Source organism: Rhinopithecus roxellana, chromosome 1 (genome assembly GCF_007565055.1).
Source record: "Rhinopithecus roxellana isolate Shanxi Qingling chromosome 1, ASM756505v1, whole genome shotgun sequence".
NCBI lineage: Eukaryota > Metazoa > Chordata > Mammalia > Primates > Cercopithecidae > Rhinopithecus > Rhinopithecus roxellana.
Genome location: NC_044549.1, coordinates 200084251 through 200107876, shown reverse-complemented (window position 1 = coordinate 200107876; position 23626 = coordinate 200084251). Strand labels below are relative to the sequence as shown.

General features: G+C 47.5%; 1 protein-coding gene across 1 annotated transcript in view; it reads left to right on the top strand.

The window, feature by feature from the left end:
* Positions 1-10167: 10167 nt before the first annotated feature.
* LTF (lactotransferrin) overlaps positions 10168-23626 on the top strand; it is a 29195-nt gene continuing 15736 nt past the window's right edge. Inside the window, exons 1-6 of the mRNA XM_010374786.1 lie at positions 10168-10504; positions 15512-15675; positions 18903-19011; positions 19323-19505; positions 19841-19988; positions 20926-20981. Coding sequence (XP_010373088.1) covers positions 10462-10504; positions 15512-15675; positions 18903-19011; positions 19323-19505; positions 19841-19988; positions 20926-20981 — 703 coding nt within the window. The 5' untranslated portion in view covers positions 10168-10461. The remainder of the gene's footprint in view (positions 10505-15511; positions 15676-18902; positions 19012-19322; positions 19506-19840; positions 19989-20925; positions 20982-23626) is intronic.

Here is a 23626-nt window from a genome sequence, read left to right as displayed (position 1 = left end):
GAATCGGTGGTAATTATTTAAACGTTTAGTAGAATTTGACAGTGAAACCATTTGAGTCTGAAGATGTCTTTTTTGAGAGTTTTAAAATCATGAACTCTGTTTCTTAATTCAGATGATCTGTTTCATATTGTGAGTTGCGATAGTTTTTTTTTGGAGAAATTGGTCAATTTCATATCACTTGTCAAATGTATATGTGTAGAGACCTTATAGTAGTCCTTGAGTTATCCTTCCATTGTCTTTAGGATCTGTCGTGATAGCTTCTGCTTTATTTCTTTTGCTTGCTTTAGGTTTATTTTTCTCTCCCTTTTCTGGTTCCTTCAGGTGGCAGTTTAGATTACTGATGTGAGGCTTTTCCTCCTCTAATGTTATCATTTGGTGCTACAAGTTTCCCTCTGAGTACTGCTTTAGCAGCATCCCACACATTTTGATATGTTGTATTTTCAGTCTCATTAGGTTCAGTGTATTTAAAAAAATGTTTACTTGAGGTTTTCTCTTTGACCCACTGATGATTTAGAAGTGTGATATTTAGTTTCTAACTGTTTGAAGATTTCTCTGCTATCTTTTTGCTAGTGATTTCTAGTTTGATTTCATTGTGATCAAAGAATAAATTTTTATGATTTCAATTTTTAAAAAGTTGTTGAGGTTTGTTTTATATCCCAGCAAATGGTCTATCTTGGTAAGTATTCTGTGGGGACTTGGAAAGAATGCGTATTCTGCCGTTGTTGGGTAAAGGGCTCTATAAATGTTAATTCAGTGCTGCTGGTTGATGGTGGTGTTGAATTCTTCTACACCCTTGTTGATTTGCTCACTGTTTGTTCTATCAGTTGTTGGCAGAGGAGTTTGAAGTCTTCAACTAGAATTGTGGAATCTATTTCTCTTTCTAGTTGTATCAGATTTTTCTTCACGTATTTTGCAGCTCTGCTTTTTGGTGGGTACATTTAGGATTGTTATGACTTCTAGGTGTATTGACTCTTTTATTATTACATGTTTCTTTCTGCCCCTAATAATTTTCTTTGCCCTGAATTCAACTTTATCTAATATTAATGTAGCTCTTCCTGCTTTCTTTTTGCATGGTTTATGTTTTTCTATCATTTTACTTTCACTCTACCTACATTGTTATTGTTTTTAATGAGTTTCTTGTGGGCAGTTTAGAGCTGGGTTATGTTTTTAATCCACTCTTCCAATCCATTCTTTTAATTGGAGTATTTAGACTATTATGTAATTATTGATATGTTAGTGTTAAGCCTGCCATTTCATTTTATTTTTTCTCTCTGTTTTTAGATTTTACTGTTTTCTTTTTCTTACTGTCCTGTGGGTTACTTAAACATTTTTTAGAATTCCATTTTGATGTACCTATAGTAACTTTGAGTATATATCTTTGTATAGATTACTTAGTGGTTACTGTAGGTATTACTTAGTACACACATGATTTATTACAGTCTACTGGAGTGGTATGCTGAATAATGGACCCCAAAGATGTCCATGTCCTAGTTCCTGGAACCTGTAAATATGTTAGCTTAAATGGCAAAAGGTACTTTGCGGATGTTATTAAGATCTTGAGATGGGGACATTCTCTGAATGGCCACAATGTAATCATGACAGTTCTTACAGGCGGGAGGCAGGTAGGTCAGAGTGTGAGTTGGAGATGTGATAAGAGCCACAGAGGTGAGAATGATGTACAGCCCAGATCCAAGGAATGGGGTCAACCTCTAGAAGCTGAAAAACAATAAGGAAATGGATTCCGCCCGGAGCCTCCAGAGGGAAAACAGTCCTGCATTCTTTACTTCACTGCTGATTTTGAAACTCTGATCTTTAGCATTGTAAGATAATACATTTGTGTTGTTTTAAGCCACTACATCTATAATCTTTAGCATTTTAATCTGTACTTAGAGGGAGGAATAGAGAGCGATGTGCCTACTCCATCTTGATCCAGAACTGGAAGTTGGACATGCTGTTTTGAGGTGCTGGTGGGACTTCTAGGCTGAGCTGTTCTGTTCACAGTTGAGTACACATCGCCAGAGTAGAGTAGAATAAAGTAGTTTTTAGCGCAGAGAAGGTATTAATCTAAAGGAGGAAGGAGAATGAGGTTCTTCAGGAGCAGATTATGGGAGAAGAGAGGAAGGGCAAGAAAAGATTCCTTGGAACCATGGTTAGCTCTGTGGTTCTGAAAGCTTCCCTCGGGGATGGGTGCATTTGGAGAGATGAGGGTCAGGAGAGCAGTCAGAAGCTGAGGCAGGAATCCAGGGTCATGTCCGGACCATGGAATGGAAAGGAATAGGCAGGCACAAGAGGCAGGATGGAGGAAGAATTGAGTGCACCTGGGCACAGATGACATGTAGTAACTGAAAGAGAAAGGAGAATCAGTAAGGACACACAAGTATTGACCTAGAGACATGGAGAGTCTGACTTCTGCCTTGCCAGATGGAGTGAGGAGAAGGCCACCTGGAGGGGTTCCAGAGAGGGACGAAGAAGACAAGAGGAAGAAACAGAAAGGATTGGTTCAAGCAGAGAGAAGTTCTTTGATTGCTGAGTTTCCTTTACAAATGGGGCAACATTTGGCAACAACATTATTGGTTCAGAGGCATTGCTGTCCTGGACCTTAGCCCCATACCCACAGCTTCCCCCTAATTCCTCCAACAACGCACGTTCTGGAGACGTCAGCTTTTACTCAAGAGAGCTGACTAGGTGGCTGAACCTCAAGAGGATCACTTGAGCCTGGGAGTTCGAGGCTGCAGTGAGCTATTCTGCTACACTGTGCCATTGCACTCTAGCCTGAGCAACAGAGCAAGACCCTGTCTCTCTGTCTCTCACACGCACACACACATGCACACACACACACACACACACGAGTCTTTTCCAAAATCGATTTTCTGGAAATTAATACCCTCTGGAGGAAGACTGCTCAGGATGAAGTTTTGCTAGGTTGATCACAAAAAAGGGGCGTCTTGCCCCTTGTCTGTGCTCCTTCTCTGTCCTTCAACAGGACCCCACAGGAGGCTAAGGATGAATGGACAGGATGCCCTGGAGAGGACCCTGGATGAGAACTCTCTGTAGCTTGCCTGCCACATGTCCTTGGGAGGGTGTAATTTCAGTAAAAACACACACTATAAATGCCACAGCTCATGGTAGGCACCTCCTAAAGTCATATGAGTTTGTGCTAGCTTTACTTCTGGTTTTAGCTGAATAAGAGTAGAGGGAGGAATGGGGAGGGTAGAATCTAGAGCTGGGAGGGAGAGGGGAGGGAAGAGTGAGAAGGGAGGGGTGTCACTGGAAAAGACTCATGCCCAGAAAGAGCGACAGAGGGAGGCCCTGGGCTGCTAAGGACCCTCTAGAGGCTCCAACAAGCCTCCGACTACAAACACAATTGGTTAAGATGACAGTATCTATGGCCTTGAAAGGGATGTGTGTTAAAAATTTGGGAAACTGTCCCCATGGCCCACAGCCCCTATATTTCTTTTTGCTCTTTTTGTCATCATTGGCACTGCCTTGATTCTCTACCAGTGCCCTTGCTTCTTATCCTTGGAAGCTGATGGGGCTGTAGAAGAGGAAGCCTTTCAGTAGGAGAAGTAGGTCCCAGCTTCCCTGCAGGCAGGTGCTGGGTGCTGGGGATGATGGAGATATATCTTTAGCCTCTGCATCCTCAAGACATACACAAGTAGGTACTGCACAGGGCGAGGAAAGGGCACTGGGTGGCCCGCTCCCTGCTCCTTTCTCCATGTGCCTTAATGCAGGGCTTCTCCTCCGCTGCTCCACACAGTCACCTGGTCAACAGCCCTGAGGGAGACTCTCTGCTGGGCCAAGCCTGGAGGTGGGCCCTGGGGATACAGAACTGGTCAACCATAGTCCCTTCCCTCCTGGAGCTCAGAGTGAGGGCATGGGTGCAGGGACAGGTGTCAGTAGTTACAAGTACTATGTTAGAGGAAGCTCAGCCAGGGTCAGATCCCCTCCCTATGGCAGGCATCCATAACACCTATAAACGTAGGTGTTTAAGAGAGAGAGGGAAATAGAGACAGGGAGATAGAGAGGGAGAAGGTAAGCAAAGGGGGGAGAGAGAAACAGACAGAGAAACAGAGGAGGCAGGGATTAGGAGAGAGACACAGATGGAGAGTAGGCCGGCCAGATTGTGAACACTCTAGAAAAGGCAGGCAGCTGGGGGCAGTGTGTGCTCTCCTAGGAGGGCCATGCTGGAGAACGGACTCTGCCACTCTCTCTTCCACTCTCAAAGCTCCCTGCAGCCTCTGTTAACATTCTCTGCAAGTAGGATGGTGACTCTCTGGGTTCATGCAGCCCCTCTTGCTGACCAGGCGTCGCGGGAGGCTGGGCTCCTTCCTGCTCAACCCTGAACCTCTGTGCCCAGCTGAGGTTTTCGCACACAGTGGGGGCTCATGAGTGTCTGCAAATATCAATGACAACTTGCCTGTACCAAGCACTGCACAAGCATCTCAACATCAGGTTTTAATTCTACCCACCTCATATGGTGGATATTATTTGTATCTCTTTTTTACATATGGAGAAACTGAGGCTTAGATAGGTTAAAAGACTGACCTAGGTCCAGGGAGCTGTTTAGGGTGGAACTGGTTCAAACCTAGCCAGCCAATCCCATCTCTGAGCTTCTAACCACACCTCTCCCCATGCCGTCCCGTCTGCCCAGCTGTCAGGTGAATAAAGGAATGGTGGGATGAGGAAGTCCGCTACCAGAGCGGTAGTGAGGCTTGAGGACTGGTCAGAGAGCTGGGCATCTCTAGCCTGGAAGAGCTGGGGATAAGCAGCCTCACCCAGAGAAATGGAGGAAAATCAAGCCTCTTCACTCCTCCACTCACCCATCTCAGGCTCCTACTGAGTGAAGGATCCAGCTGATCTTGTCCTTGCAGGACACAGACAGCAGACACAGAGGCCTCCAGCACAGTGAAGCCTGTGGAGCAGCCCCCTCCAGAATGCAGCCTTGTAGGAGGAAGCACCATGGGTCAGCAACTTAGGTGCTTCATGCCTGGGCTTTCCCTGGGCCAGGGCCTCATTCCTTCTGGGAAGAAATTTGCATGACTCGCCTTGGGCCACCCACATGCTCCCTCTGGGCCAGCACCTTCCCAGAAGGCTCTCCCGCAGGGCCTGACCTGCTGTACATTCTCAATGGATGTGGTGATTAGGTGCTCAGTTCAGATGTCTACCAGGAACTTGGGGTGCTATCCTGGCCAGGAGAATTGAAAGCTCAGAAGCAGGGTGGGACTGGAAGCTTGAGCTGTTTCCACTGCTCCTTGGCCACTGGGGAGCATGCTCAGCAGGTCTTTGGAGCAGCCAATCCCAGGAGGGCTGTCCCTGTGAGGAGAGGGCCCAGAGGGCAGAGGGTTCTGCAGAGGAGAAGGGTCAGGTGAGGGGAGGGAAGAGGAAGAGGAAGAAGAGAGCTCATCCAAGCAGACAGAAGCTCCTTGTCTCTGTGGGACCTTTGTAAATTGGGCAATATTTGGCAATCATACATGTTGGTTAATGAAGCCACTGTTTTCCTGCCTGGTGCCCTTCAGCAGCTCTTCCCTCCTGAAGGAAGCTTCCAGGAGCCCACAAGCGTTCCCAGACTCTCAGGGCCTTTGGCTGTCTTCAAAGGGGCCAGTGTGGGGCCAAATGTGAGGGCCTTTCTCTCGAGATCATTGTGTTGGGATTTTGTGGGGACGTGGGTGGGTAGAGACACAGGCAGCTCTCCATCCCTCTCTTTCTCCTTCTTGCTCATTCTCTGCCCCTCTCTTCAGGGTGACCAGCAAATAAATGATCATTACTAAGGCACCAAGGCCCTAAGGAGTCACCGGATGGGGTCCTGGGTGGATTTCTGGCTCTACTCTCCACTGCCTGTGAGACCATGAACAAAGTGCCTTGCCCAAGTCCACTCAACTGGAAACAGGTGTAACAAGCACCTTATGATATTTCCAGAGCATCAGAAGACAGCTGATGTGTGGAAGGGGCCAGGCAGGGCCTGCTTCATGGAAGGGTTCAATTCTTTCCAGGTTCCCTTTCTGCTGAGATCCCTGGGCCTCAGTCCCTGCATCCTGAGCTCTCAGAGGGTTCTTGGCCTGTAAAGGAGAAAGCCCCTGGCCGTGGGCCTAATGGGAGACTCAGGGATAGCAGTTGTATCTTATTCAGTGTGTGACCTCAGGCAACACTCAGAGTACCTGTTTTTAGAATGGAAACAGTGACTGTCTTAACTCACAGAGCTGTTGTTAAAGCCACACTAGACAAAGTCACTGACAGCACTATTTGGATTTTAAAATGCCGTCCAAATATTAAAGATTATTATCCTATTTCTCTGCTAGGGATGGCACAGCCACCCACACACAAACACACCCGCACGAACGTGGACATTGCATGACACCAAACAGTGATGAACGTAGGCAGCTGTGTGCTGGTCACCGGTCCTCCAGGGGCATGGAGGGAGGAAGCCCTGATTTAGAGCATTTGCTAATTCCATGGCATAAATACATACCTGGAATCTACTATGCCTGACATCAAGCTGCCATCAGTTAACCCACCCCAAATCCCTAAATATTTAATTAAGTGGCTCTCAAGTCAGCAATCTCACACCACTGGCAGGGAAAAGAAATGGCCGGAGTTCTCCCGTCTGCCAGGCTATTGTCCAAGTGTGAATAGATGTCTCAGGAAGGCCTTTTCTGCTTTATTCCACGTGGAGCCAGTTCTACCCAGATCTCACACTTCCTTCCCAACACTCTTCTTGGGATTTGAAGCTAGAGGCTCATAGAGGGCAGGGTGTGAGGTTTACTGGCTTGCAGGGAGCACTTAGGTTGGCCAGAGACTATTGCCTGCTGGTGGGGCTTGGGCCTGCAATTCTGTAAAGGCTCCCTGGGGGAGTTTTGAGGGTGGGAGTAGAGCAGAGTTGGGGGAAGGGAGTCAGCCTCCCACATCTGCCTGTTGAACACTAACTCTTGCCACTGCATGGTGGTTCCCACAGCAGCTACCTTCTTTGTGCTCCTTAAACTCATGCTACCGTCTCAGCATTTGGAAACCTGCATTCTGCTTCCCTGCAGGCTTTTCGAGATCTGACCCAACTCCTGGCACATTGGAGATGTCCCATAGACCAGTGTTGAATGAATGGATAGATTAATGAGTCCATGTACACAGGCTTTGGCGTGGCCTGGCTTAGCCAGCCCTGACCCTCACTGTCCTTCAGACCCAACACATTACATACAGGATCCTTTGTCCCTTTCTTAGCCTGTTCCTCCTCTTCATTTATTCATTCCTTCAACCGATATTGATCTTCAAGTGCCTATAACATGCACAGAGTTAGCTGGCCAAAGGATTTGAGGGTGCCTCTGTGGCTCTTCGGTGGGTTTGGTGGAAAGTGGTAAGAAATATAAAAGAAGGTGCAGGGTTGGAGGGACTACGTGAGTTGCATTTTTGATATTAAATTTAGGTGCCTTCAGGACCTGCAAGAGTAGCTATCCAGAGGCAGGTAAACACATGATGTGGAACTCAGGATAGAGGAGGAGGATTTTGTTAATCCTTCTTCCAACAAGAGTTCCAAGCCATGGCTGGCTGCAATGGCTTATGCCTGTAATTCCAGCACTTTGGGAGGCAGAGGTGGGAGGATCGCTTGAGCCCAGGAGGTCAAGGCTGCAGTGAGCTGTGATTGTACCACCACTGCATACCAGCCTAGGTGACAGAGGGAGACCCTGTCTGTAAAAAAAAAAAAAGAGAAGAATTCCTGGCCAGAAAGCCAGAGTGAACTTTTGTTGTCCCTGGTGCTCAGGTAATTGGTCACTGGGTTCATGGCTCCCACGCCTTTACTTGTTTGGTTGTTTACTTTACAGAATGCTCTACCTGTAGAAATCCCACTTCCCTTCAGGTACCCAGGCCAAATCTTCCTTGAGTTCCTCTGGAGCCCTCATGATGGGTGCTGGTCATTCCTCCTCTGGGCCCTCACACTCTCTTGGTTTATGCTGCTTGGCCTCTTCTTAGGGAGCTTCTGTGACAGAAGTGCATTCCTGTGCCCATCCCTCTCTCATGGTCCTGTGAGCTCTTGAGGGCAAGGACAGACCCCTCTTCTCTGTCTCTCATGGCATCTACCAGTTCTGGCATGAATGAATGAATGAATGAATGAATGAATGAATGAATGCTGTTAATAGATCAGTTAAACTTCATTGTTTTGGGGGCAGACTCATCCCCTACATCAACCCGCTCTGCAAATGGCCTTGGGGGCTGCTCTGCCTGTGTCCAGATGCGCACATCCCTGCCCTGGGGCTAGGCTGTTCCAACAGGCGCAGCAGGAAAACAATCTGCCCTGCTGCCTACCCATCCTGCCTTCAGGACCCTCCTTAAGCTGAGCCTCTTGGTGGTGCCCCCAGGTTCTCTGTGTTCTTGCCAACACTGTAACATACTTTAGAGGGTCCAGGGCCCTCTGACCTCCCAGTCATCCTTTTTTAAATTTGCACTCAGAAAAAGAGACATGGGTTATGATGTTTCTTAATTCTTTTATAATGACGCAAAGGCAAAGTGTAGTTGCCAATTTAGGTACAAAGATGCTTCAGCATTCCTGGGAATTAGTCAATTTTGTATTTCTTCAGTATTTTTGAAAGAACTTACTGCAATTATTGATGAAGGCAACTTTTAATGGTGCAATATCATGTTTCCAAACAATGAGAGACCTTGGATCTGTCACCACAAAACCCAGCTGGTGATTCTAGCACCAAATTGCAGACCCCAGTCTCATGGCAGGCAAGCAGGATCCCTGATTAGCCTCCACCCTGTGCCTTGGCAGGATCATGCCCAGAGATAGAGGGGCTCCCCAGCCTCCTTAATGGCCTCTCCACCTTGGGCTGCGCCTGCTTCTCCATGGCTGGATGCCCACTGCATGCTCACTCTTGGCAGAGCTGGCTCCCTGGGGCATTGCCCATCCGCTCCAGGAAATGCTTTTTAGTACCAAGTAGTCTACGCAGAGTCAAGACCAGCTTTTCAGAATAAGCAGATTTCAGAGTCACATATTGGCCAGACTCACCTGCCAAGAAAGGTGTTCAGGTGACTTACTATTTCCCTCACTGTTGGTACCTTTTTTCTTCACTTAGTTACCTCTTTTTTTTTTTTTTTGGTGGGGGTTACAGATTCTTACTCTGTTGCCCAGGCTGGAGTGCAGTGACACGATCATGGCTCACTGCCACCTCCATCTCCCAGGCTCAAATGGTCCTCCCACTTTAGCCTCCCAAGTAGCTGGGACCACAGGTACACACCACCATGCCGGTCTAATTGTTGTATTTTTTGTAGAGATGGGGGTTTCCCTGTGTTGCCCAGGCTAGTCTTGAACTCCTGGGCTCAAGCAATCCTCCCATCTTGGCCTCCTAAAATGCTGGGATTACAGGCATGAGCCGCTGCGCCCTGCCTAGTTTCTCTTGGGCTAAGTTCACATCCATACATACAGGATGTTCTTTCTGAGGCCCCCAATGTGTCCCACAGGCACCATGCTGTGTGTGACACTGCCCTAGAGATGGATGTTTAGTTTGCTTCCAACTGATTAATAGCATGCAGTGGTGTCTTGGAGACATTTGTACCTGGGCTGTTGTGTGTCATGGGACTGTGTTTATGAGATGTATTCTTAAAAGCAGTATTCTAGCTTTTGAATTTTAAAATCTGACATTTATGGCAATTGTTAAAATGAGGTTACCGTTTCCTACTGAATACTATCAACACCAAAAAAGAAGGAGGAGGAGGTGGAGAAAAAAAAAAAAAAAAAAAAGAAACAAATGGTAGGGCATCCTAGCCATAGGGCATCTTTCTTGTTGGCAAATAAGAACCTGGAGCCAACCTTGGGTGGTGGCCATTTGCCTCTGAGGTCCCTGTCTGTTTTCTGGGAGCTGTACTGTGGGTCTCAGCAGGGCAGGGAGACACCCCCTGGGCAGCTTGCCTGGGACTCTGGGCAGCCTCTATTTTCTCTGTCAGCTGTCCCTAGGCTGCTGCTGGGGGCGGTTGGGTCATCTTTTCAACTCACCGCTCACTGCTGAGCCAAGGTGAAAGCAAACCCACCTGCCCTTACTGGCTCCTAGGCACCTTCAAGGTCATCTGCTGAAGAAGACAGCAGTCTCACAGGTCAAGGCGATCTTCCAGTAAAGACCCTCTGCTCTGTGTCCTGCCCTCTAGAAGGCACTGAGACCAGAGCCGGGGGAAGGCTCAGGGGGCTGCGACTCCTAGGGACTTGCAGACTAGTGAGAAAGAACATCGCAGTAGCCAGGCAGAACCAGGACAGGTGAGGTGCAGGCTGGCTTTCCTCTCCCGCGCGGTGTGGAGTCCTGCCCCGCCCCAGGGCTTTTCGGAGGAGCCTGGATCCTCAAGGAACAAGTAGACCTGGCCGCGGGGAGTGGGGAGGGAAGGGGTGTCTATTGGGCAACAGGGCGGGGCAAAGCCCTGAATAAAGGGGCGCAGGGCAGGCGCAGGTGGCAGAGCCTTCGTTTGCCAAGTCGCCTCCGGACTTCAAACATGAAGCTTGTCTTCCTCGCCCTGCTGTTCCTCGGGACCCTCGGTGAGTGCAGGTGCCTGTGTGCGCGCTCCGCCTGATGGGCGTCTCCTGCACCCTGTCTGCTAGGCGCTTTGGTCCCTGTGTCGGGTTGGCTGGGCGCGGGGTCTCTGAGCCCCGCGGTCCCTGCGTCTGCAGCCGGGAGACGGCCCAGAGGCGGGGCCAGTCTCTTTCCCACCTGGGGAGGAACAGGATCTGGGCTCCTCTAAACCGGGTCGGGACACGCCTAGCTCTGCGCAGAGCTTCTCAAAAGGCCTCTCAGGCAACTGTCCCTTTGTGTCCCCCCTATGGATTTGGTCCCTATTGTATTGTGATACGCGTTTTACCTGGGAGGAAAATTAGGCTCAGAGAGGGTGAATGACTAGCTCAAGGACCCTAGGTCAGATCCTAGCTCCTGCTGTGAGACCCCAGCCAGACAGAGCCTTTTATGAGACTTAGTTGCTTCGCTTAAAGAAACGGCCTAACCATGGGTCCACAGGGTTGTGAGCAGGAGATGGGGCATTCACGCACCTTCCGTGGCAGAGGGGTGGGGAGGGGTGCGGAGGGTTCTCCTGATGGAACCCTGTGTCAGAGAGTTTGAGAGGGAAATGTGAGCCAAACAGAAGGGAAGAGTAGAAGGAAGGAAACAATTGTTAGTTCCATAACCAAAGTAATTTTTTGGGTGCTCAGAGGGCACTCTCCAGCGCTGCACATTAGTGAGTGCGGAGCTCCCTGCGGTGCCAGGAGGGGAAGGTCCCAGGCCTCAGCAGAAAGGGCTGTGATGGGCATCAGGACCTAGGCAGTGGGAGGGGGCATCGTGAAAGCCCAGGTGTCACACCTCCCCAGCCCAGTGCAGCCTCCACCTGTCTTATGGCATCTACCTAAGGCAGGGAGCTTCCTGGATGGAAGTGGTGGCGGTGGATAGAGAGCAGCAGTGGGAGCCCGAACCCATCCTTGTGTCTGCCCTTCTGGTCTCCTGCTCCAAATTCCTGCCCATGGGTGTTGGTCATCCTTCTCATCTCTAAGACAGATTGGGACTGGCCAGGACCCGACTGTTCTCTTCCCCTCAAGCTCCCTGGCAAGTGGCCTGTTGCACAGGGTTAGGGCCACCTGGGAGGGGCAGGAGAGGAAGGAAGCCTTGCCTTCCTGGAAGTGGTCATGGGCTGTGGTCCAGGATTCTGGCTCAGAGTTGCACCACTGGGTTTCATATTCACTTGGATCTTTGGTTGTTTGGGTGCCTACTCAGAGTTGCACCACTGGGTTTCATATTCACTTGGATCTTTGGTTGTTTGGGTGCCTACTAAGGTCTGCAGTTTGAATCCTGTAGTCAGTTGGGATGGTGGCTTGCACCCCAAAGTGCCATTGAAACCCTTGTCCTTCCTGAGGAAAGGGTGGCAGTTGCCCTATGGGATTCCTGCCCTGCTCCCCATGGGTGTCCAGGCTGACAGAAGTTGGGTGGGTGGGACCAGCTGGATCTAAGCCACGTGAGCAGTGGGTGGAGGAGTCTGTCTGCTTAGCCCCCGGAGCCATGGGCTGGGAGGCACTCGTGAGGTTTCCCATCAGTCTGAGCAGTCTGCCTGGGCCCTATCATGAGCTGTGTGGGTAGGTGGGGAGAGTAACTCCTGTCCTGGCCCCTGCCTTCAAGGCCAGGGCACTGCATGTCTGCCCAGAATGTAAGCTTTAGTCAGAGTCCAGCCAGGTCCGGTGGGCAGCATTTGAGTGCCTGACACTGAATACAAGTGCTGGGTTGAGGATTTTGGAGGGGCCAGACCCAGACCTGCTTCAGGGAGTCACACAGCTCCAGAGCTGGGAGGTAAGAGCGTGGAGACTTCACCTGGTGTTTGCGGGGCTAGGGACTGGGAATTCTGGTAGGGCGCTCAGTGGTCCTTTAGTCACCCTGGTTCAGCTCCTCTTAGGAGAAGAAATGAACTCTGCCCACAGGTTCCCGTCATTGCTCAGCCCCCACCTCCAGCTTGAGGCATGGTCTTCAATTTTACTCTCTTGCTTCATCCCCAGAACCCACCCATTACCAAGGTGATTTCTGATACCACCTCCCTATCCCTGCCCCCTTCTCTGTTCTCAGTGCTGTCCCCCCTCTCCACTCAGACCAGCCCTTTCCTGGTGCCTTCCTTGGCCACAGCTTCTCTGCCTGTTCTCAGGTCCCAGGTCTCAGTTCACTCTACCCCTGCCCTAGGGAGAGCTCCAGTCTCCAGCCTTTCCCATGAGTCACAGCTTCACTGCGTCCTGAATAAGACCTCCCTGGATCAGCATTGGAGACTTTCCATGATCTGACCCAGACCCTTTTCTAACCCCGTCTCCAACCTGTCTCTAACTTTGCCAACCTAAATAGGTAGGCTAGCCCAGTGGTAAGAGTAGAGGAGTTTAGTGCCTGACTGCTTAGGTTCAAGTCCTAGATCCAACACTTACTTATTAGCTATGGGAACTTCCACAAGCCACATAACTAGTTAAAGCCAGAGTTCACTCCCCTGGAGAACGGAGATGTTGGCAGAACTCACAATACAGACACGTATGTCTCCATTAGTTGGTATTTGTTCTCTTTTAACACATTCACCATTCTTAGCTTCCTTCTTTTGGATTTTTGCCTCTCCAGTGAGAAGTGAAATCTGGTCCTGTCTGCTTACACATTCCTTGTGTGACACACATTGCTGTGTATACAGCAGGTATCCAGTTAAAGCTTACTGGGTCACAAATGGCTGCATCTGATTGGTTAATTCTCAGTGTAGGATAGTTCCATAAGGGCTTCCAAGGCAAGATTATATCCCCTGGGATTTCCCTGGGATGAGGCTGGGTGAAGGGGAGCAGCTGGGTGTCCCCAAACCCCTGCAGACTCAGCTTGGGAGTTACAGGCCTCTTGCCCACCCAAGGGCCATGGGTGGCTCTCACCATAAGGGGATGGCTCAGAAATAGGAGGCAGCAGAGGCTGAACATTCTACCCCATAGCACATCCAAAGAGCAGAGGGCTTTTACAACTGTGTGTTTGGTTTTTTTTTTTTGTTTGTTTGTTTTGGTTTTTGGTAACAGCTTTACTGAGGTATATTTTATATATCATAAAAAAAATCACCTATTTGTGTACAATTCAATGAGTTTTAGTAACCTTACCAAGTGGTGCAACCATCACCACAAATCTGTTTTAGAACACTTTTATCCCCTCCAGTAAAGGTCCCTCATGTCTGTTTATAGTTAATCCTCATTTCTACCCCAGCATCAGACAACCACTAATCTATTTTCTTGTCTCTATAAATTTGCCTTTTCTGGACATTTCATACAAATGGAATCATAGAGTATGTGGTCTCTTGTGTCTGGCTTCTTTCACTGAGCATAAGTGAGGCCCGTTCATGTTGTGGGGCATGTTAGTAGTTCTTTTCACTGCTGAGTAGTATTCCGTTGAATGGATGTACATTCACCAGTTATTGGACATTTAGGTTGTTTCCAGTGTTCTACTGTTCTGAATAACACTACTATGAATATTCATGCAGAAGCCTTTATGTACGATAGGTTTTTATAATATTTCTTTTGGCTATATGCCTAGAAGTGCCATTGCTGGGTCCCGTTGGAACTCTGTGCTTCACATTTTGAGAAGCTGCCAACCTGTTTTACAAAGTGGCTGCACCATTTTACATTCTCAGCAATGTATGAGGGTTTCCACCCCTCCACGTTCTCACTGATACGTGTCATTGTCTGTTTTAGCTATTATAACCTGTTTAGTGGGTGTGAAATGATATTTCCTTGCATTTTCAATTTGCAGTTTTTGACTAATGATACTGAAGCACCTTTTCATGTGCTTACTGTCCGTTCATATATCTTCTTTGGTAAAATATCTGTTCTTATCATTTACCCATCAAGCATTAAATCCTTTTTGCTGTTATACTATCTAGCATTATGTTCTTAATTTCATTTTTAGATTGTTCTATGCTATATGCAAAAATATGATCAATTTTTGTATGTTGATCTTATGTCCTGTAGCCTGACTGTACTTGTTTGTTAATTCTAATAGTACTTTGTGGATTCTTCAGTATTTTCTACATAGAAGATCATGTTATCTGAAAATAAAGTCAGTTTTACTTCTTTCTTTCCAATATGGGTGTCTTTCATTTCTTTTCTTGCCTTATTGCTGTGACTAGAATCTCTAGCACTGTTAAATAGAAGAGGTGAGAGTGGACACTCTCTCATCACTCCTGATCTTAGGTGGAAAGCAGTCAGTCTTTCATTATTTTAGTATAATGTTCATTGCAGGTTTTTTTGTAGATGCCTTTTATCAGGCAACCAGGGGAGTAAATTCAATGCATCTTCCTCCCTAATAGCATGGGTTTGAGCAACAAAAGCAGGCTCAACAGAAGAACCAGTATTTGAGCAACAAAAGCAGGCTCAACAGGAGAACCAGTCTTTCTGCACAGAGTGAATGGTGGTAGCTCAGGCACACCAACCAACCGATTTGTCCCCATTGACATTGACTTACCATTTACCTCAGCTACTAACCAAGTCAGGTATATTTTCCCTTGTTCTGTTGGCATTCCCTGGGAAGACATTTACGGACAAAACAGTCTAGAGAGACCTGGTTTCTCAGCTGGGCTTTGCACTGCTGAGTGGCGAGTCACTCAGCCTTCTTAGGAGCCAATTTCCACATCAGTAAAACAGGAGCAATGACTCCTTTCCTGCTTGCCTTCCAGGTTCAAAGTTGCCAAAGCTGGTAGAAGAATTCCATAACTGATTTGAGGGATCACCATCATTTTTTAAGTGGTAGGAAACATGTCAAAGTCATAGGAATAAAAATAATCTAGAGGGGCTTTCTCCTTTAATTTATTGAGAACCACAGACCTCTAGCCAATGCAGAGATCCTGTTAGTCCATCAAGATGCCTCCACTTGTGGAGAATGGCTGGACGTAGCCATGAAATGGAGAGGGAAGGAGGGCAGCTGAGAGAGAGGGAGGAGTCTGGAAAACTCGCATCAGAGGGTGCAGTGGTCACTACCTCAGTCAGTGGTTGAATCCTTACTTCTTGGCCCCTCTCTCCCAGGACTGTGTCTGGCTGCCCGTAGGAGGAGTGTTCGATGGTGCACTGTATCCCAACCCGAGGCCACAAAATGCTCCCAATGGCAAAGGAATCTGAGAAGAGTGCGTGGCCCTCCTGTCAGCTGCATAAAGAGAGCCTCCCCCACCAAGTGTATCCAGGCCATTGCGGTGAGTCAGTGCCAGGTGTTGGTTGGGACCAAGCTGAATGGAAGGGAGAGAGAAATGGAAAAACATAGAACATGGGATCTCCTTACTTCTTCTGCTTCACCTTTTGGGCAACTAAATTGGGAGCTGTCCTCTCTCACAGGGAACCGTGCTATTTTCAGAGCAGAAAGAAAGGAATTTAAGAGACCACGTGTGAGGAACCTGGGGCCTCCACATAAACTGTTAATAACAACTGTTCCAAAATGAAATGTAAGCACTTGTGTTTGATGAATACATAGGATCGGCAAAAAGCAAGGTTACCCAGAGAGGGAAATCCTCCAAAAGAGTCATGACCTCTAAACCCTGTGAGAAAGAAGCTTGTCCTGGTCACATTGCCATATCACATGGCTGGGGCAGGGCCTGCCAGGGTGCTGGGCATTAGAAAGACTCTTGTCCAAGACACTTTCAGAGAGAGAGAAAAGGGTATCATGACTTGTATATGATTTATGATTCCTTTTATTTTTTGAGATGTAAGATCTACTGAAATAATTTTTACTCATTCATTCAACAAATATATTCTGTGTACCTGCCATGTGCTATAATCATGTGTACTCAACTCCAGCAGAGTGGATAATTTATGTAAAAGTTCCCAAGGCAACTTCATAGGATTATCTTATAAATACAATGGAGTTATTAGAATAGTACTTAGGGAAAAATCTAGTTTAATCAATGTTTTAGGCTATTATTTTACAACTATTACCTGCATACAAACAGTACCAGCGGCTGGGTGCAGTGGCTCATGCCTGTAATTTCAGCACTTTGGGAGGCCGAGGTGGGAGGATAAACTGAGGTCAGTAGTTCAAAACCAGCCTGGCCAACATAGCAAAACCCCATCTCTACTAAAAATACAACAATTAGCTGGGTGTGGTGGCACATGCCTGTAATCCCAGCCACTTACAAGGCTGAGGCAGGTGAATCACTTGAATCCGGGAGCGGGAGGTGGCAGTGAGCCAAGATCATGCCATTGCAGTCTAGCCTGGGCGACAAGAGCGAGACTCCATCTCAAAAAACAAAAACAAAACCAAAAAACCAGCACCACATCTCTTGCTTGTTTAAAATGCAGATTCCTAGGCTCTATTCTAACCTACTCAATCTGAATATATGTGAAAGAAGCCACAAAATCTGCCTTTTAAGATAAGATCCTGTCTACGGCCATACCACCCTGAATGCATCCGATCTCGTCTGATCTCGGAAAATAAGATCCCTATTTGAAAGCGGTGCTACATACCATTCATGCAAATAAAATTGAGATAGATTAAACGGTTAAAAATAAAACTTGTATTATTGAAAAACTAGGGGGCAGGTTAACTAGCAGAACTGTAGAGGAAATAGAAATCTCTTAAATGATGAACTAAATCATGAAACAAACAGACATTCTAAAATACGGAAAATGTAATTCATAGCCCATAGAAAATATTTAAATAAAAAATTCAGAAAGCACCGGAATGAATGAATATGCACCAGCTCTGACACATAATTACTATTTATACTCTATAAAAGAATAACTCAAGGCCCGGCGCGGTGGCTCACGCCTGTAATCCCAGCACTTTGGGAGGCCAAGGCAGGTGGATCACGAGGTCAGGAGATCAAGACCATCCTGGCTAAGATGGTGAAACCCTGTCTGTACTGAAAATACAAAATAAATAAATAAATAAATAAATTAGCTGGGCGTGGTGGCACACTCCTGTAGTCCCAGCTACTCGGGAGGCTGAGGCAAGAGAATCGCTTTAACTTGGGAGGTGGAGGTTGCGGTGAGCTGAGATGGCACCACTGCACTCCGGCCTGGGTGACTCCGTCTTGAAAAAAATAAATAAAAGAATAACTCAAATTGGAAAAAATGTAAAATCATAGAAGGCAAATGATATGAACAGAGTTACTAGTAAGAGGGAATTCATGATTAATAAAAAATAGTTGTGAGATGTTCCCCTTACTAATCAGACCTGAGCAATTTGTTAGTACTCAAATTTTCTATAGTAATAACAGCTAACGAATGATAGTCTGCCCTGCTGGTGATCGAGAGTGAAGCTGGTCCTCACGGGCAGTGCCATTCTGAGTTGGTATTATAAGTTCTGGAAGCAGAAAGGCAACAGCAGCCAGAGTCATGGAGAGAAACGTGCTCCTCATCTGGGGGATTCCACCCTCACGTGCCTACCCAAGGACACAAGTGGTCACAAGGAAAAATACTGAGGACAAAAATATTCATGAAAATACAGTCTTCACAGGCAGCAGTTAGAAATAAACCCAAGTGCTAAACATTGGGGGAAATTATTCAATACACGATAGAACACCCACATTATGAGAAAACATTATGCTGTCAACAAAATCAATAAAGCCTCTGCAGAAGTTAGAAAATGTATCCAGTTTTAGATGAATAAGCAGTCCACAAAATATGATGTGTCCCGGGGGTCCCCACCACCTAGCTGCGGACTTGTACTGGTTGATGGCCTGTTAGGAACTAGGCCTCAGAGCAGGTAAGCGGCCAGCTAGTGAGCCTGACTGCCTGAGCTCCACCTCCTGTCAGATCAGCGGCGGCATTAGATTCTCATAGGAGTGTGAACCCTATTGAGAACTGAGCATGCAAGGGATCTGGGTTGCACTGCCTGTGAGAATCCAATGCCTGATGATCTGAGGTGGAACAGTTTCATCCCACAACCATTCCCCATCTGTCTGTGGAAAAATTACGTTCCCTGAAACTGGTCCTTGATGGCAAAAAAGTTGGGGACCGCTGATCTATCCCACATTGCAAACCAAAGAAATACGTAATCATGTGGGAAGCAATGTGCAGAAATGGAGGAACATGGTTTCTTATGATAATTTTAGGATCTCTTAATAACCATATTTTCTATCCAATAAAACAGAACTTAAATGAATATAGGGCAAAAATAGAAAGCATCTAGAACAAAAAACTTCAAATGTAGATGACTGTGAAGGGTGTGATCAGGAGAGTGACACAGGCAGGCAGAGGAGAAAGAGGGCAGGCGCTGGACTCAGGAGTTAGAGAGCTGGTGCTCACTGTCCCGAAACAGGAGTCCTTGGCTCTCACCATCTCTCATAGGAAGTGAGTGGATGTGATGGAAAGCGGACCCCTTTGACGACCCTTCCAGCCATGGAGACTTTCTGAGTCCTGAAGTCCCACTTGCCGGGTTTGGGTGAGTTTTCTGCTGAAGCCGGTCTGGCCTCTTTGCTTTCAGACAAACGAGGCCGATGCTGTGACCCTTGATGGTGGTTTGATGTACGAAGCAGGCCTGGACCCCTACAAACTGCGACCTGTAGCAGCGGAAGTCTACGGGACTGAAGGAGGTGAGTTCTGCCTGGGGTCCCAGATGCCATAGTGGGCCCAGCCTGTGCCCTGAGCTCTGTGGATTGGGAGTTGGGGAACATGTGCAAGTGGAGTCTCGGTCACATCACACATGCAGGGAATGGAGTCGCTGGGCTCTGGGCCAGATGAAGGCTGTTTCTCCTGATGCTGACCCATGACAGGAGGACACACGTGAGCTGCGAGGAAACTGCAGCATAGCGTTGCCCCTTCCCACTGGAGACTTTTCAGGGTGGGTTGTTTTTGTCCCTCTTGTCCAGGCTAAGAGCTTTCAATTCCGTCTGCCCCTTTGCAGAGCCACGAACCCACTATTATGCCGTGGCCGTGGTGAAGAAGGGCGGCCGCTTTCAGCTGAACGAACTACAGGGTCTGAAGTCCTGCCACACAGGCCTTCGCAGGACTGCTGGGTGGAATGTCCCTATAGGGATGCTTCGTCCATTCTTGAACTGGATGGGTCCACCTGAGCCCATTGAGGCAGGTAAGATGGTTGAGGGATAGTGAGTGACCTCAGGCAGGGGGCTCTACTCCAGTTGTAAGCACAGACCACGCAGATCATGCAGGTGAAAGTGTGGGATGAATCAAGGTGGGGGTGAGACTGGTCGGCAGGATCTGTTACTCCAGCAGCCCTTGGGAGGCACAGCTGAGTCTGCTGTCGGCAGAGGTGCATGTCTCGAGCTCCCAGCCCCAGGACAGAGGCTCTCCTGCAGGGGTGGAGGAAGGAGCCCTGCCCACGGGGACCTCAGGATGAGAGGTGTAACCCCCTGTGGCCAGGACTGGCTCACACTCTGTGGTCCACTTCTCTGTGTTTAACAGCTGTGGCCAGGTTCTTCTCAGCCAGCTGTGTTCCCGGTGCAGATAAAGAACAGTTCCCCAACCTGTGTCGCCTGTGTGCGGGGACAGGGGAAAACAAATGTGCCTTCTCCTCCCAGGAACCGTACTTCGGCTACTCTGGTGCCTTCAAGTGAGTGACCCTGTCCCCTTCTCTTCAGTGGCCAAGTGTCCTGTGGCTTCAGGCCGGGAGGCTTTTTCTCTGGCCCCACACAAAGCCCAGCCTGCTCTCGGGGACCAGAGAGGAGGTCTGGTTCTCCTACTGCTGTGTGTCCAAAAAGAGTGCAGGCCTGCCCAGTGTGTGTTCCCCTCCAGCCTTCCGGGCCCACCCTTGCCCCCCACCTCTCACCAGCCCCACGGGCAGTCACTGTGGCTGTGGGCCCTCCTGTCACCTCAGAGAGCCCTGAATCCAACTTGGCTCCCGTGTTGTCCTGGGTTCCTCATACTAATTTCTGCCCCCTCCCTAACCACAGCAGGACTGAAGGCATCTTGTCATGAGATATGCAGTCCTGGCTCCTGGTTGGGCAGGACGGCTGCAGTGTCCAGGCTGATGTCCTTCTACCCACCTGGGCCTCTCTCCGCAGCTGAAGGACAGTGAGCAATGCCTGATTTGCCCCCATCCTCTCTGCCCCCACGCAGAGGCTGAGCTCCCCCTTTTACCATTCTGTCTGCTGGTGCTAGGTGTTTTTGCAGAGGGAGGCCTCCGCGCTTCCCCACTGGCCAGGGCACACCTGCACACTCAGTCCTGAGGGAAAGAGTCAGACGAACAGGGATACTAAGCCTTTACCCTCTTGGGTAGAGGCTTCAAAACTCTCTTGTATATAGAAAAAAGTTTTGTCCTCTTAGCCCTCAAAGCAGAAGATGGGGGCCTCTGGACAGCACCTGAGCCCTTCTTCAGAATCCACCGGGAGGGAGCCCCTACCTTCCCAGCTGGGATGCCCCAAAGCCTCAGAGCCCTGCCCCACAGGGAGTGGAAACCCACAGGTGCTGAGTGCCAGGGTTGCTGTTCCACAAGGAGGGGCCGCGGAGGGGCTGCCCGTGCTTACCCCTGATGCTTTCTCTTTTCACAGGTGTCTGAGGGAGGGGGCTGGAGACGTGGCTTTTATCAGAGAGAGCACAGTGTTTGGTAAGAGCAGGGTAATGAGCTGTGGGTACCGCCCCCTTTTATCTTACCTGATCATGACTCTGACCTTTGAGCTAATTAGATTCCGAAGTTCATGGCAGACCATTTTCAAGATTCCTACAGGGCACAGCTCTGATTTTATGAGCTTTCATATTTTAAACGGTCACGTTTCTTTAAACCCCCTGTGCCCACTGCCTTTCTCTTCCCCTCATAGACACCCACGCCAAGGTGCTTGGCAATGCGTCCTCCAAGACGTATGTGCTTGTGCAGAACATATCGTGCTGGTTTGTGTTTCTGGTTTCTGAGTTCACAGAGGTTTTAGCGAGCATTAGAAACCCTGCTGCTCGGGTTTTCTGCTCAGCATTTTGTTTTAGAGGTTTATCGGTATTGTTGTATACGTGTCTAGCTCAGGGGTCCTAACAGTTGAGGAATGTTCCATGGAATAAGTCCACATTTTACTTCTCTGTCACCATAGTGATGGACAGAGGTTGTGCTCTCTTTTCCTCTACCACATGTAGCCACATGACTGATACCTTCACCTGTGTTCCTTACTGTCCTGCTGGACAGTGTCCCTCCTGGACCTATACTAAAGCACAATTGATGAGTATGTAGAGGCTGAACACACTGCACCCAGGACCAGTGGACATAAGCCCACTACATTCCATGCAAGACCAATAGAGACAGAGGCAGAGCTACCGTATTCCACCAAGGACCACCAGAGAAAGCAACAGATATCCACATTCACTCAGGACCATCAGAGACACACCCCACATCCACCCAGGACCACCAGAGAAAGAGACAACACTCACATTCACCCAGGACCATCAGAGACAGACCCTGCATTCATCAGAGGCCACCGGAACCAGGCCTCCACATGCACCCAGGGCCACCAGAGACACACCCCACATGCACCCAGTATTGCTAGGCTGCTGTCTAGAAGGACAGTCTGCAAGTATTCTAATTTCCTCACAACTTCACTTAGAAGTATTTTTTGACTTTCATAGTTTTGTCCGAATGATGGTTGTAATGCAATAGATAGTTTGTTGTTGATTTTAATTTTCATTTCTCTGACATCTGGTGAGTTTGATCATCTCAACCTATTTGCTAGCAGTTTGGGCTTCCCTTTCTTATTTTGTGACATTTGACTACTTTTTAAATTGAATTTCACATCTTGTTTCTGCATGATTTTGATTCAAGGACAGAAGTTCCTTCTATCTAGGTATCAAACCATTGCTGATTTTAAACTTTAGTAAAATCTTTTCTCAGTCAAAAATCTGACAACGGTAGTCTTTGTTGATCAAAAATCCTTGATATTGATAAGGTCAAATCCATAAGCCTCACCCTGTTGGTTTGTAGCTTTGAGGTCTTTCAAAGATGTCCTTCTTCACACCCAAATCATAATTATTTCCTACAACAAGATTTGAAGATCCCCTTCCTCATCTATGTATATGTGCTTTACCTAGAAAATCAGATATGGATTTGGCTTTTGCATTTTATCCCCTTTACAGTGAGGCAATTTTCCTTACAATAAAAACTATACAAAATTATCTTTTTTCTACTGATATGTGAAGCCAGTTCTACACCAAGTTTGTATATATCTGAGTGGACCAGTTTCTGAGCTATTTTGTTTCATTGGTGTATTTGCATTTTTTCTGCTTTTGATATTGTCACTTACAATGGGTCTTACTATCTGGTGGAGAGAAGAGAGAGAGAGAGAGAGAGAGAGAGAGAGAGAGAGAAAGACAGAGAGAGAGCCAGTGAGAGGAAGAGAGAGAGAATGAGAGAGACCTCCTTCTCCCCTCTCACTTTATTATTCCTTTTCAAATATACTGAGCGAAAACTTCAGAATTATTTTGTTGAATTTCTGGAAATTTTGATTGGAATTGTATTGAATTTAAATTGTTCCATGAAAAATCAGCATATTTATAACATTAAGTTGTCCAGTCCATGGTGATGCTAAATTTCCCCCATTTGATCACACCTCTTTTTAGCTTCTTTGATAGAACTAAACTTTTTCCTTTATGGGTCTGATGTGTCTTTGCGGGAGGCTAATTATAAGCTACTTAACGGTTTTAGTTGCTATTGTAACATCTTACAGTCCATATTGGTTTCTATTTGGTTATTGTTAATGAGGATAACATCAGATTTTTGTAGGTTGCTCTTATAACTTATTACTCCTCTGAACTCCCTTTTCAGTTGTAGTAGTTTCTATTAGTTTTGTTGTTTTTTTTGTAGATAATTATATCATCTTTTTAAATAAGAGTTTGTCTTTTTCCTTCCAGTGTTTATATCTCCCATTTCTTTTGTAAATTGTGTGATCCAGTTATCTAGATTGTGTTGGCATTGTAATAGTAGTGGACATCCTTGCCTTATTCCTGATTTTGCGGTGAATGTCTAAATTTTCTTCTTTTAGTAAGATTTTTGCTGTAGATATTTTGATTAATGGCATTTATCAAGTCAATAACTTATGGCCCGGTGTGGTGTCTCATCCTTGTAATCCTAGCACTTTGGGAGACTGAGGTGAGTGGATCACATGGGGTCAGGAGTTCGAGACCAGCCTGGCCAACAGGATGAAACCTCATCTTTACTAAAAATACAAAAATTAGCTAGGCATGGTGGCATGGGCTTGTAATCCCAGCTACTCGGGA